This window comes from Suricata suricatta, chromosome 13 (genome assembly GCF_006229205.1).
Source record: "Suricata suricatta isolate VVHF042 chromosome 13, meerkat_22Aug2017_6uvM2_HiC, whole genome shotgun sequence".
NCBI classification, from domain to species: domain Eukaryota; kingdom Metazoa; phylum Chordata; class Mammalia; order Carnivora; family Herpestidae; genus Suricata; species Suricata suricatta.
The window spans coordinates 78804897-78818669 of record NC_043712.1 but is presented as its reverse complement, the minus strand read 5'-3'; the positions used below and the strand labels follow the sequence as shown (position 1 = coordinate 78818669).

At 47.2% G+C, this 13773-nt stretch overlaps 1 protein-coding gene across 2 annotated transcripts in view; it reads left to right on the top strand.

The window, feature by feature from the left end:
- The window catches only part of MAMDC2 (MAM domain containing 2), a 152936-nt gene that overhangs the window by 58732 nt on the left and 80431 nt on the right, over positions 1-13773 (top strand). For both annotated transcript variants that reach the window (XM_029920793.1, XM_029920794.1), the window contains exons 3-5: positions 8487-8758; positions 10325-10409; positions 13166-13303. In XM_029920793.1, coding sequence (XP_029776653.1) covers positions 8487-8758; positions 10325-10409; positions 13166-13303 — 495 coding nt within the window. The remainder of the gene's footprint in view (positions 1-8486; positions 8759-10324; positions 10410-13165; positions 13304-13773) is intronic.

Here is a 13773-nt window from a genome sequence, read left to right as displayed (position 1 = left end):
ACTGCCCGTAGGAGGCGCACCTAGGGCCTTCTGCTCAGTGCAAGCGAGTAAATACTTACCAGGACCCTGGGCTCAAAGTCTGGACTGTGCCTTGTACACAGTCCCCTGCCTGTGCTGCCCTCATGCTGAGTGGCCCCTTGTGCAGACACCCCTCCCCAGCAGTAACTCTAGGGGATATTGGCTGGGGTCTTTGGAACCCAAGACTGTGGGGTCTCTGTCCACTGTCACTAGTTCAAGTGCAGGTGCACATATCTTATTCTGCATGCGTTGATTCTAGCCTCTTGTTTGCTAGCATCCTTTGCAGGCGGTGGGGAGGTGTACTACTGTAGATGGATTATAAGGCAAACCCTAATTTTATAAAACTATACAAAAAGCCTTCTACATTCTAGGAGATATGACAGAAAAGTTAATCTAGTTATCGTGCTATCACCATGAATAGTATTTGTGGAAAAGCGGATATGGGCTTGCGTGTCAGAAACATCAGTCCCTCCGCCATAAAGAAAAGGAAGACAACTTTGCCCTCCTGCTATAAGAAGATGAATACAATTATGAAAAGGTAAATTAATAAAGAGACAGACAAGGAAATATTTGGAGGCGGCATGGGGCAGGGGGCGGGGAAGCATGGACTTGGAGCCCGACCTTGCTTCACTAGCCGTGACTGTGGACTGCTGCACTGACCTTCATGGATCTGTTTCCTCCCTTGTAAAAAGTGGCATTTTCTGCCTGATAGGATCATCCTTCGGGATGAAGAAGGAAGAACACACATCAAGAATCTCATGTCTGCAACACAATGAGTGTTGGTTCCCTTTGAATCTTTGTTTCTTATCCATATTTATTCATATAGTGATTTACTAAACCATTAGTGGATACTAATAAAGCTAGACACAGGAGGTGAGTCTGCTTTATGAAAACCACAGAAATCTGTGGTTTTTCTTAGATATTCTCAGAACAGAACTTTTTTCTGCCAGAGGTAATCAGATTTATTAATAATTGCGAGTCTGATAGGAAAAAACCAGAGATTAACAATCCCGAATACTTTTTACATTTGAAAAATGCGAGAGTATTTATTTTCTAGTAACACAGTCAACAGTTTTTGGGAAGCCCTATGCCCATTGCATTTTGTATACATTTGACTTTTTAATTTTTTGGAAGTCTTTGATGTGTAAAGAAAGCAAGACTCCTTCAAAATGTAAGGTGATGGCTTTATACATAATTGAAGACGCACTACATGAAGGCATCCTTTCTCCTCCATAGGCAAAAAAACCCCAACAACAACAAAAAAACACCCCACCTTCTGAACATCTGTGAGGTGCTTTGCATGCATTCTCGTCTGACACGTAGGGCTGCTTTGATCAGCTGGCAGGTCCTGGAGATGACTGTCATGGAAGAAAGCACAGTCAGGCAATGAGATGAGACAGACTGGGAGTGGCTGAGACCCAGGAAGAGGTGTGCCCGCCGCTGCGGAGCAGAAATTTAAGAGAACAGAGGCAGCCGCAGGTGGACCAGGCGTGCAGTGGGCAGGAATTGGTGTCGGAAGAGCAGGACATTGGGCAGAGGGGACAGCAGGTGGCATTAGGCATCAAGGAGGTCCCACATTAGATGAGCTAGCCACCAGCCAGAGTATACGGATCGGGTAACTGGAAAGATAAGAGCTAACATGTATTAAGAGTTTACCCCATGCAAACTCTTGGGCGCAGTGCTCAGAGCTTTACTTATGTTGCCTTATTTAATCTTTAAAACTCTGCAAAGTCCATATTTTAGCATCTTCATTCTACCAGTGAAGAAAGTGAGTCTCAGATAGTATAAGTGACTGACTCAAAATGACATGATTTGTAACTGGTGTGATTGGGATTTGAACCAATATCAGCCTGTCAGTAGGCAGGACTCTATCGAGGGAGGCATAGAGTAAGGCCTTCGGGAAGTCTGGTGAGAAGGTCATTGCCTGAGTTCAGGGGGCTGGACTTTGGCTCAGGGAAGGAAGCTGCCCAAAAGGCCAGGTCCTTGTGTCCGATGTGTGTGGTCCTAAGAGCTAACAACATAGAGACATAGGCGTCATCCTCAGATTTAGGTCACGAGTTTTCACCCAGGATCACACCAGGAGTGAATGTGCCGAGCTCCACTTTGGATGGTGAGTAATACTGGGTGACAGCCAGGGGGACTTATGTGAGGACAAGCAGCCAGGAGGAGCCCAGTGCAAAAGAGCATAGAAGTATAGACGTCAATGTGGAAGGGTCAACTAAGGTGAATTGGGTGAAGACTGTTGTGTTAGCATTGAAAAGGTGCTATTGGTCTGCTCCCTCAACGAATGTTAGCTCTGAACCATATCGGACAAAAAACTTCTCACTGTCTCTGGAATAACTAGTGGACCCCTCTACCTGGTGATAAGAGAAATAATTAACAATTAACAGTTTAGTTTACAAAGCATGTTTTAGCTACATCGTGTTCATCAGGCTCTTACAGTGACCCTGTAGATTGCAAGTCCTAGTTCGCTAGAGCTTTATGTTCTAAAGTTGGCACGAAGGGTGAAAATCAGACACCATCAAAATTGCCCTTGAAACTTCCTTAAGTTACAGAGTACAGTGTACGTTGCTCCCTGTATATTATACTATTTCCATGTGCAACACACCAGTTTTCCTTTTAGTGTTGAAATATATAAGCAGATTTTATGTAGTGGCTATTTGTATGAAATCATTTCCTGTGTGTCAGTATATATTGCAGTGCTTGGGTCTTTTTTCAGTTGTTTGTTTCTGATTACGTTGAGTGCCTCCCCACATATTAAGGTAGGTAACAAGACTCTACTGTTTTGTTATCCTTATTTTGCAGATAAAGAAACTGATGACACAGTCTGTGCATGATAGAGTTGTAAACAACAGTTATGCTTTGCAGATCCTGAGTGGGGTCCACTGTGCCACACAGTCACCCCTGCATGACCATCACACCTGAAAGACAGTACATTAATCAGCAAATAGAATTGCAAGGATACCAAGAAGGCCCCTGTGACTCATGTGTGGCCACTTCACCAGTCATGGTCCCAGTACACTGTGCCCTGGCTTTTAGAAGCCATTAATACATTGAGCTCTATTAGAAGTCACTAGCACATTGAGCACTAGCTGTGCAGATGTGTTTACCAACTGAATGTGACCTCAAACTCAGTTATGTCTGCCTTCAACCAGAGAAGACTTTTCTGTTGTTTTCTGATGCGTGCACGTGACTGAGGTTCATGGCCCCTGACCTTTTGGCAGGATGGTTTAATTATTGGTTTTGATTGCTGACTTCCTTAAAAAAAAATCTATTGGGAAGTTTATGGCCCTTTTCAGACCCATTATAAAGATTTTATCATTTCTAATAAATGTCATATAAATCAGTTCAAATTGCCTCAGCAGCAGTATTTGAAGAGTATCCTTCCCTCCCTTCCCATCATCATGACTTCAACACTGTGGCCAGTAAGCCTCCCCCCAGACCCTTGGCCTGATGCATCGGTCAGTGTCCCAATCAGTCTGAATGTGATCTCTGCCCTTCTTTGCCTTTTCTTGTTTGTTAGTGTTTAACATCTCAGGAACACTGTTTTCTTTTCTTATTGGTTAAAAAAAAAAGAAGGAAGGGAATGATGACAGCAAGAATGGAGGAGTAAGGACTTTAGAGAATCCTGTCCCCCAAAAACCCATGAAAACCGTCAACAATTCTGAAAAACCAACTTAAGAAGTTGAAATTAATCAAAGACTTGCAACATTGGGAGCATTTATTTATTACATAGATGAGTGAAATAGAATGGAGGGTTCAGAAATAAAACCTTATATGTGCTCAATTGATTTTCAGCAAAGATGCCAAGACAATTTAATGGGCAAACGTGAGCTCCAAATAGATCAAAGACCTAAATGTAATAGCTGAAACTATAAACTTTTAGAGGAAAACATAGCTGTAAACCTTTATGACCTTACATTAGACGATGGCTTCTTAGCTATGACACCAAAAGTACACACAACCCAAAGAAAGTTGGGAAATTAGAACTTCATCAAAATTTAAAACCTCTGTTGTTCGGGATGCCTAACTGGCTCCGTTAGCAGACATGTGACTCTTGATCTCAGGGACATGTAAATGGTGTTGCCATTTTAGAAAACGGCTTGGCAGTTGCTCAGAAAGTTAGACATAGAATTAACATGTGGCCTAACAATTCCACTCCTAAATGTATACCTAGGAGAATTAAAACTTGTGTTACATAAAAACCTGTACACAAATGACCCTAGTAGCCTTAGTCATCATCGCCAGCAACTGAGAAAAAACCCAAGTGTTCATTACCTGGTGAGTGCATAAATAGGGGTATATCCATAAAATGGAATATTATTCAGCCTCAGAAAAAGAATGAAATTTTAATACATGCTACAATGTGTTCAACTTTGAGAGCATTATGCGAAGTGAGAGAAGCCAGTCACAAAAAACCACCTATGATATGGCTCTCTTCATTTGGAATTTCCAGAGAAGGCAAATAGAAAGTAGATCTGGGGTTTCCAAGCCTAGTGGGAGGAGAAAATGCGTATGGGATTTCTTTTTTGAGTGATGAAAAGATTCTGGAACTAGGTAGTGGTGATGGTTGCAGAACTTTGTGATATGCTAAAAACCACTGAATTGTATCAGAAGGATGAATTTTATTATGTGTAAATTATGTCCTACATTAACTTACAGATGTCAATCTCACTCAGATAGAATAAATGAAATATTTCCTACACAAAGAAGACCTCACTAACTCAGTAGTAAGATGATTTTTTTAATGTTTATTTTTGAGTTAGAGAAAGAGAGGTGGAGGGGCAGAGAGAGGGAGACGCAGGATCCGAAGCAGCTCCAAGCTCTGATCTATCCGCACAGAGCCCGACGTGAGGCTCGAACTCATGAACTGAGAGATCATGACCTGAGTCAAAATTGGACGCTTAACCAACTGAGCCACTGGGGTGCCCAATGGTTCTTTTTAATAAAGAAGAAACAACTTACCAAAAACATTATCAATTTGTTCTAGAATAGCGATTTTACTAGTGATAGTCCAGGGAAGGGCCCCATCCCTGATATCAGGATCTTTTTCATTCTTTCTTCATTTTTCTAAAACTTCTTCCCCTTCATGTTCAGTTTAGTTCCAACATGACCACAGAAAATACTCCTGACACTGAAGACACGAACAAGGATAAAAAATAGTCTCAAGTACTAGCTCAAATTGGGGGTGGGTACGTGCAACACTGTTTAGAAGGATTTTGAGGCTACATCCAAGGAGGGGCAAACAATGTAGTTATTATTTAAGAAAATCTGTCTTGAGCTTGGCAATGGTGGGAGAGGTGGGCAGGACTTGGGCTGGTTCTTTGATCTGGGACGGAGCATACCCCTGCAGAGTGGATGCAAAATCAGTGGAGTAGATAAATCTTTGGATGGCTTAGGATGAGGCTAATAGGCGCATTCACACAGCATGATCTGAAAATGAATTTGAGGGCTGTGGTTTACATGCAAAATCCCAATATTCTGAAATAGCCAACACTTACGGCTGAGATATCAAGAGCTCTCAATAAATAGCACTGACTTTAATACTCTACAACATCAAGATATTTTAAATAATAATTTTCATAGTCTGTGCTCTCAAAGGTTCTGAATATGAGGGCATTAGTGGATGCTAATCATAAAATCTGATATAGGGAGAGATTGTCTTTTTTTCAAGTTTTTATTTAAATTCCAGTTAGCTAACATACAGCGCGATGTTAGTTTCAGGTACAACATAGTGACCCAACTCTTCCATACAACTTCATACAATCTTCCGTATGCTCCTTAATCCCCATCACCTGTTTCACCCCCCACCTGCCCTCTGGTAACCATCTGTTTGTTCCCTGTAGTTAAGAGTCTGTTTCTTGGTTTGCCTCTCTCTCTCTTTGTTTTCCCCTTTGCTTGTTTGTTTTGTTTCTTAAATTCCACATATGAGTGCAATTATACGGTGTTTGTCTTTCTCTGACTGTCTTATTTTGCTTAGCATAATACTCTCTAGCTCCAAGACAGAGATTTCTATGGCATTCACTGAAAACTCAAGGTCATCACCAGGGATGGACTCTCTGAGGCTGCTGTGGCTCACGTTTACTTACCTCGGAGTTTTACCTCCAAGTGGAACGGTCTCCTCCCTCCTTTAAAGCGACAGTAGCCAGCTCTTTCTTTGATAGATAAGAGGGGTTCAACACATTAGTCTTATTTCTCTGTCAGATATTGTAAATCTGTGCTCCTCATGATGTCCCCAGACCGGCGGTGTCAGCATCAGATGGAACTTCTCTGAAATGCAATCGGTTAGAAATGCAGCATCAGTCACCCCAGATGGACAGGACTTAACGGTGGGCCCAGCAATCTGTGAACAGGCCCTTCCGGGTGGCTCTGGGCTCAGGTTTGGGAACTGTTTCCATCTAGAACTGGTAAAGAAAGCAGAGAGCAGGGGCTCCTGCGTGGCTCAGTCAGTTAAGCGACCGACTTCAGCTCAGGTCATGCTCTCACCATTTGTGGATTCGAGCCCCGCGTTGGGCTCTGTGCTGACAGCTTGGAGCCTGGAGCTGCTTCAGATTCTCTGTTTCCCTCTCTCTGTCCCTCCCCCACTCATGCTCTGTTTCTCTCTGTCTCAGTAATAAATAAACATAAAAAAAAATTTAGAGAGCAGGAGAATAGAGAAGCTGGGAGAAACGAGCCTGGAGGCTGCCACGGGATGTGACCCTCCATCGGACACAGTGGGGAGTTTGTTCCCTTTTTCTCTGTTAGACCTCCTGTGCCAATGCTCTGCTTCCTCAGAAAAGGGTTAAAAAGTGCTCCCAGGAGCTCCCCCAATCCGCATGCCCACCCCACTACCAGCCTGCTTTGAGTCCCTTCTTTGGGGACAGGAGCAGAGAGCTGGAAATGAGGATGGAATGCCACAGAGAAGCGGCCATTTCTGTTTAAGAAAGGAGTTGGCCTCAAGAACACTAGTGCTTCAAATAACAGCGGGACCACAGCTAGGAAACACATGTGGAGCACGCAGGCAGCGCCTGGTTCGTAGTGAGTGTGCGCTGTGTGCGGGGCCGTGGTATTGGTGACGATTACAGCCTGGCCAAGCGTCTAGAAGCACAGTTGCTCTTTGTACCGGGAGGGTGGTCGCCGTGTTGAAACGCTGCCCACTGGAGATGGAAGTTGGTCTCCAAACCCTCCGCGGCCAGTGAGGCTCCCTGAAGACTATGCCCGCCTGCGAGGCTGCCCATTAGCTGAGCACCTACTGGCCCACCCGTGCTCACCACGAAAGCCCAGGGGGCCTGGCTGGGGTGGGTATTTGGGGCAACGAGTGTGGGAGGAGGGGCTGAAGGACATCAAGCAAAGCAAAGGGGAGTTTCAGGGCCTTTCTAGTAAGAGTTTGATGTCAGGTAGCCCAAAATGCAAGGGGTCCCAGGATGGAAGCCTGCAGGTTAGATACTGGCCACGAATATGGGAACCTCTGAGCAAGCTTGAGAGGGCAGGCCCCGCGGGCGGTGGGTCCCCGAGCACACAGCACATCAGGTCTCTGCTGTCGGAAGTCACCCACCAGAATCAGATTCAGAAGGCTCGGGTTGCAGTTCTTGCTTCCAATCGGTTTTGTTTCATTTTTTTTCATAGAAACTCTGTTCTACATCCTGGTATAGCCCGCAGATCTCCACCTATCAGTATCAGGAGTAGGGGAAGGGAGGAGGAAGGGGGGGGAGTATAAGGAGGGCAAGGAAAGGAAGAGGCTGAGGAGGAGGGTGGGGGGAAGGGGAAAGGAGAAGAGAGAAGGGAAGAAGAGCAGGGAAAGCAGAGGAAGGAGGAGGGGGTGGAGGAGAAGGAAGTGATGAGTAGCCTGTTCTCCATGGTGTTATCATTTCCCTTTTAGGTATCAGAACTGTGAGGTTTAGCGGACACTGAACTTTTTCTGCCTAGGCCCCCAAGATCTGCAGCAACCAAATAAATTCAGTGTGCTGTAATGATACCAGTTAGATGCAGATCGAATCACTGGGTGTGTGGGGAGCATGGAGGGGGAAGGTTGAGTCCCCCAAGATACTGGGACTCCAGCAGAGGCACGCTGCTTCTCTGGCTTCTGCAGCCCCTTAGCCTGACTTCTCAAACTCTCGTGCATACGGGGACCAGGAAGATGAAAGCCGCATGCTGCATGGGCCTGGTGTAAGATCAGAATAGGCCACGGACTCTTGGCTTCAGCCTCAGAAGGTAACAGGGAGTAGTGGGGATTGTGGCAAAATGGAGCTCCCATGTCACCCTCTGAAGAGGCAGCACTACTTAGCTCTAGCCTGTGGTTGTCATGTGTCACGTGACGGTGGTCTCGGTGTTGCAGGACCTTCTGATTTTTCACGAGAGGCAGAGATCCCACGTTCAGGCAGCATTCCGTAGGCCGTCGAGACGCTTCTGCAGGCTGTATCTTCGCTGGACTGCAGTTGTGGGATGCAAACAGCAGACTGACCCTTGCCGGGGCCCCTTTCTCTTTCCAGGCCATTACGTGTATGTGGACACCTCCTTTGCCAAGCAGGGCGAAAAGGCCGTGCTGCTAAGTCCTGACCTACAGGCTGAGGAATGGAGCTGCCTCCGACTGGTCTACCAGATAACCGCGTCTTCACCGTTCTCATCAGAGACCAGCCGGCTGAACCTCTACTTGAGATTTGAAGATGAAAGCTTTGATCGCTTGCTTTGGTCGGCTAAGGAGCCTTCTGACAGCTGGCTCATAGCCAGCTTGGACTTACAAAACAGTTCCAAGAAATTCCAGGTAGGTGGAATTTAGGCACAAGGCTTACCACATAGCATTATGCTATTCTGAGATCAGATGAAAATTCCTGCCACTGATGTTAGTTATCTCTGTTAGGACGCACCGCCTCATATGAGATGAACCCCGGGGGCGCCTGAGGGGTCCGGCGGTTAAGCATCCGACTCTTGGTTTCAGCTCAGGTCATGATCTCGTGGTTTGTGAAACTGAGCCCCACATCAGGCTCTGTGCTGACAGCACAGATCCTGCTTGGGATTCTCTCTCTCTCTTCCTCCTCCTCCTTCTCTCTCTCTCTCTTTTTCTCTCACTCTCTCAAAATTAAATAAACATTTTAAAAAACCAATGCATTCCAGAAGAATATAAATAATTAATAATTAGTAAGTTGATATTTTGCTTATTCTTTAGAAGAACTTCTCAGATTTTGTTCTTGTCTATTTAAGTGGGACTTCTGTGAGAAGCCAAATGGAGCCTAAACCAACCTGTTCAGTGAAAATTTGTTTTCTAAATGGCTTTAGGAAACATTCTCACTTCTTTTTTTTTTTTAATGTTTATTTACTTTTGAGAAAGAGAGAGAGGGAAGGGGGGTGCAGAGGATCCAAAGCAGGCTCTGTGGTGACTGCAGAGAACCTGACGTGAGCCTCAAACTCACGAACCATGAGATCATGACTTGAGCCAAAACCAGATGCTTAACCGACTGAGCCACCCAGGCGCGCCCCCCCATTTCTAATTCCCTTTTCAATTCCCTTTCTCACCTCTCCGCTCACACAGGGTTGCAGTGGTGTGCTCTCCTCTCCCCTGCTACATGCAGCACAGCCGTCAGGCAGGAGCGGCGACTGAGGGAAGATTGAGGTCCGAGGCCCCCGGGGCACACTGTCTTCCTGGCCGTCGGTCACGTCCTAAGTCTACCTGCATAGCTGCAGAGATTGGGCTAAAATCACATAAGGAAAAGAAATACTTCCAGAAACTGGACCAAATGTGAACCCAAGCAGTGATTGAAATCAGCCGCATAAAGGGTCATGCTGCCCTTTGTTCTTTATGTAAAACTTTCAGAATTTTTTCGGCAACACAGAAAGTCCTAGTTGCTTTATGAACCTCTTCCATCCCCCGTGGAGTCTCCCACCCCTGGTCTGATTGTGCTCCTCCCCCTCCTCCCCCTCCTCCTCCAGTTTCCCCCCTGAGGTCTCTGCCCTCAGTTCCTGGCCATTCTCAGGATGAATTTCTCCTGAGGTGTTCCTCTCGATCCACGGCCACTCGGTGCCCCCAGAGGCTCTAGAGAAGGGGGTAGTTGGGATGACAATTAAAGCAACTGGCTCCAAGCGTATACTGGAGACCTGGCTCACCTTACACACACACACACACACACACACACACACACACACACACACTCACACATTCTTTCAATGAAGCCCGCTCTGAGATTGAGATCGGTGTCCAGTAGCAGTTAGCAGAGACAAGCAATCTCGCTTTGCTGTGAGTTATGGAGCAGCTCCTGACCAGGAACTGAAATACTGAACCAGGGAGAACACAGTGTGGGAAGCCTAACTCCTTGCTTCCTCATGTGTCGTGCAGATTTTACTAGAAGGTGTGCTGGGCCAGGGAAACACAGCCAGCATTGCACTCTTTGAGATCAAGATGACAGCCGGCTACTGTATTGGTAAGTGGGGTCCACTCTCAATGCATCAGACTCTGAGTCTTTTTCTGTTGCCAGAGGCAGTTGAATCAGTCCTGAAGGCAAAGTATTTTAGAGAAGTCAATGCAGAATGCATAGTAGTTTAGATGCTTCGGGAGGGAATGGCACCCATTGTTTCTGCCCGTGGAGCTTGCCTGGACCGGGTGGATACATAAAGGAAAAGGAGATGCAGCAGCTGTAACCTGACTCGCTTCCTGAAACAAGTGCCGGCTTCTGAGAGGGAGTGAAGAGAAGACACAGTCCCTGCCCCGTGGCCGCTCCCCTTCTGTCTGTCCCCCATTGGCACTGTGCCTCTAAATGACGGCGTTCCTGGCGACGGCCAGGCCGGGCTGTGGGGGTACACGGAGGAGGAGGACAGGAATCGGAGAGGACTGAGCAGCAGCGATGCATTGGAGCTGGGGTTTCATGAAGGGGCAGGATGTGGTCAAGTGCAGGGGCAGAGTACGAAGGTCAGAGCTCTCTACCATAGACCCCAGTGGGGAGGAAGCCAAGGGCATGCTCTGGTGTGGGCCAGAAGCTGAGTAGGGTGTTCCCAGTTGAATCAAGACTGCTAAGAGAATTTTAAGAAAGAATCCTGATCTCAGCTGCTGTGGAGTGTGGATGATTCCATGGTTGGCAGGGGCCCAAAGTCGGCAGAGCGGGGGGCCTTGGCTGCCTTTGGCCATGGTGACTCCAGCTGCCCCATGGAAAATGATTTGGAAGCAAGGAAAATATGTAGGAGAGGAAAACCCCCAGGAAGAGGTTCTAACTTTACAAGCAGGGCACCATGAAGGTCTAACACTGGGCTTGAGTAGGGAGAAGGTGGTAGAGTTGAGAGACTTTTTGGCAATGACGTCCTTGGAGGTTGAATGGCTATGGAGAGGAAGAGGAGAGAGAGTCAAAGACAGTTCTGAATAAAAAGGAGGCTTTGTTGATTCCCTGAATCTCACCTCTCTGTTCTGCCCTTCCAAGTGTAATATTGAGGCAAGTGAAAGAAGGCAGAGGGGAGATGTGACTGTGTTCTGGAGTGCGGTGGGGTTAGACCCATGTACCCCCTGGTAAGTCCCACCTGCTGGCTCCTCCACTCCCTGTGCCCTGCAGCCTCTGTTTCTCCACCTGTAAAATGGGGATAAATGCTTCCCCCACAGGAATAAGGTGGAAACTGATGAGGTCAAGGGTGACTGACACAGTGCTAGGCACTTTTAAAATGTTAATTTCCTCTCTTCAATGCTCAGTGGCTTCCAGTTTGTTTAAAAAACAAACTGAGTGTTAATACTTTTATCTTGTTGAGATGCATGATCCACGGTCCCCTCCCTCAGCTTTCTGTCCATACATTCTTTTTGCTTATTTCCCCCTCTGTACAATAAGGTTAATAATAGTCCCTACCTCCTGGGACCCTTGAGGATTAAATAAGTTAATTCAGATAAGGGGCTCAGAATAGTACCTGGCACGTGAAGGACTATTTTGCCTTTTATTTCATTCTTCAGCAGCCTTTGGCACTGCGTGTCACTGCAGACACTTGGCAGACACTGCAGTGGAAAAGCCGCAGATGAAAATCTTAAATTTTTTAAGTGATGGCTAACGCAAAAACATCAATAACCCTAGCAGTCAGGGTCCTGGCAGGAAAGCGGAAACAGAGGGTCCATTCAACCTGAGTCATTTGAAGAAGCCTCATTAGGGGTTACAAAGGGGTGGGTGGGTAATGGAAACCAGCAAAAGCTTCTGTGGTAACCTAGGACCAGTAAGAGCAACGATTTATCGGTCATTAGGGCAAGAGAGGAGGGGCTACCAGAGCCTGGAGCCCGTGGCTGTGTGATGAGGGCTCCTTGCCAAGACCTGTGCCCTCTGGAGGGACACGGCCAACCCATGGTGACCTGGCAGGGAAGGAGCTGGGGGAATGAGCACCACCAACCTCGTTCTCCTCCCACTTTCCACTGGTCGAATCCAACAGGAAGCCAGGAGGCAGGGGAAGCCATTGAGACAGTGGACAAGGTAGAGTGGAAAAAGGTAGGGGAGGGGTCTGCAAGGGCAACGGGAGAGGACCAGGACAATCGTATATCCTATTTTTAGCTGGTGATTATGGGAGTCAACAGAGGCAGTGGTTTGTGAACTTCTTACTCCCTCTGAAGGAGTCTGTTGACTGGGAACAGTTTATCTGTGCAAACATGCAGTGCTACTCAACGTGGTGAGGGGGTGTGAAGCCTCTTTATTTCCCCTCTTTCTCCGTTCAGTAGCAGCAGAAGGGCCCAGAGCTTAGGACATGCCTTCCCTGCCTATTGGAACTACTTCTTGTTAATAAGAAAAGCAGGGGCTGTTAGCATCGAGGAAGCCTGTCCTCAGCCCTGGTATCCCGTCTCTCCTCTGACGCTGGGAAGAGTAGTCCTACACGGAGCTGTGGAGCCCGGGAGCCGATCCACCAAGCACTAAGCTTGTGCCCAGCTTTGTGTTGGGAGCTGTCCGCGTTTACGACAGCCCTGTGTTGGGAGTGACCCCTCATTTCACAGATGAGGAAGCAGAGGCTAAGAAAAGGCATGCAGCAAGGCACGTGACTAGATGTGGAAGGGTCATCATCCATGGACGCACTTTCCGGTATTGTCCAGGGATCCTGGTGCAGAACTTCCGTGGTCAAAGGGAATGAGACACAAATCTGAGTATCTAAGAGTGAACTCTGCAGGATGGAGGAACACACGCGTGGCGTGACTGCGTCTCCACCCAGCGCGTCTTTATCTCTCTCCTTCCAGAATGTGACTTTGAAGAAACCCACCTGTGTGGCTTTTTGAACCTCTGGAACCCCAACGTGAACTGGTTTGTCGGAGGAGGAAATATTCGGAACTCCCCTTCCATTCTCCCGCAGGACCACACCTTCAGGAATGAACTAGGTGAGCTGGGGACAGACGAGGCCTTTTCCCAGAATAAGTGCTTCTGCCTCTTCCCCCTTCCCTGCTGCATCGACCCCACGGTGGCCTCATCAACAGAGAGAGGAGAAGAAGGGTGAGTAGGGACGGGAGGCCTGGTGGAAGAGAGGCGAGAAGGGGCCGCGAGGTTGAGGCAAACCTCAGACGGAAGCTCTCTAAGCAAGGAGAAGGCCGCGCAGTTAAAGGCTTCTCTTCGCCTGTGACCTGGCCTTCCTGTCTTCACATTTCCATATTATGTTCTGCTTTCTCATCTGTTTGTTGTCTGGTATTTCTTATTTCTAAAGACAAGGCTGCAACGATCCTAGGTTACTTTTCACGGAAGAGTAGGTGGAGTGGTGGGAACAAGTCCTTAAGAACTTCTTCCCGGGGCGCCTGGGTGGCTCAGTCGGTTAAGCCTCTGACTTCGGCTCAGGTCAGATCTCACGTTCGTGGGT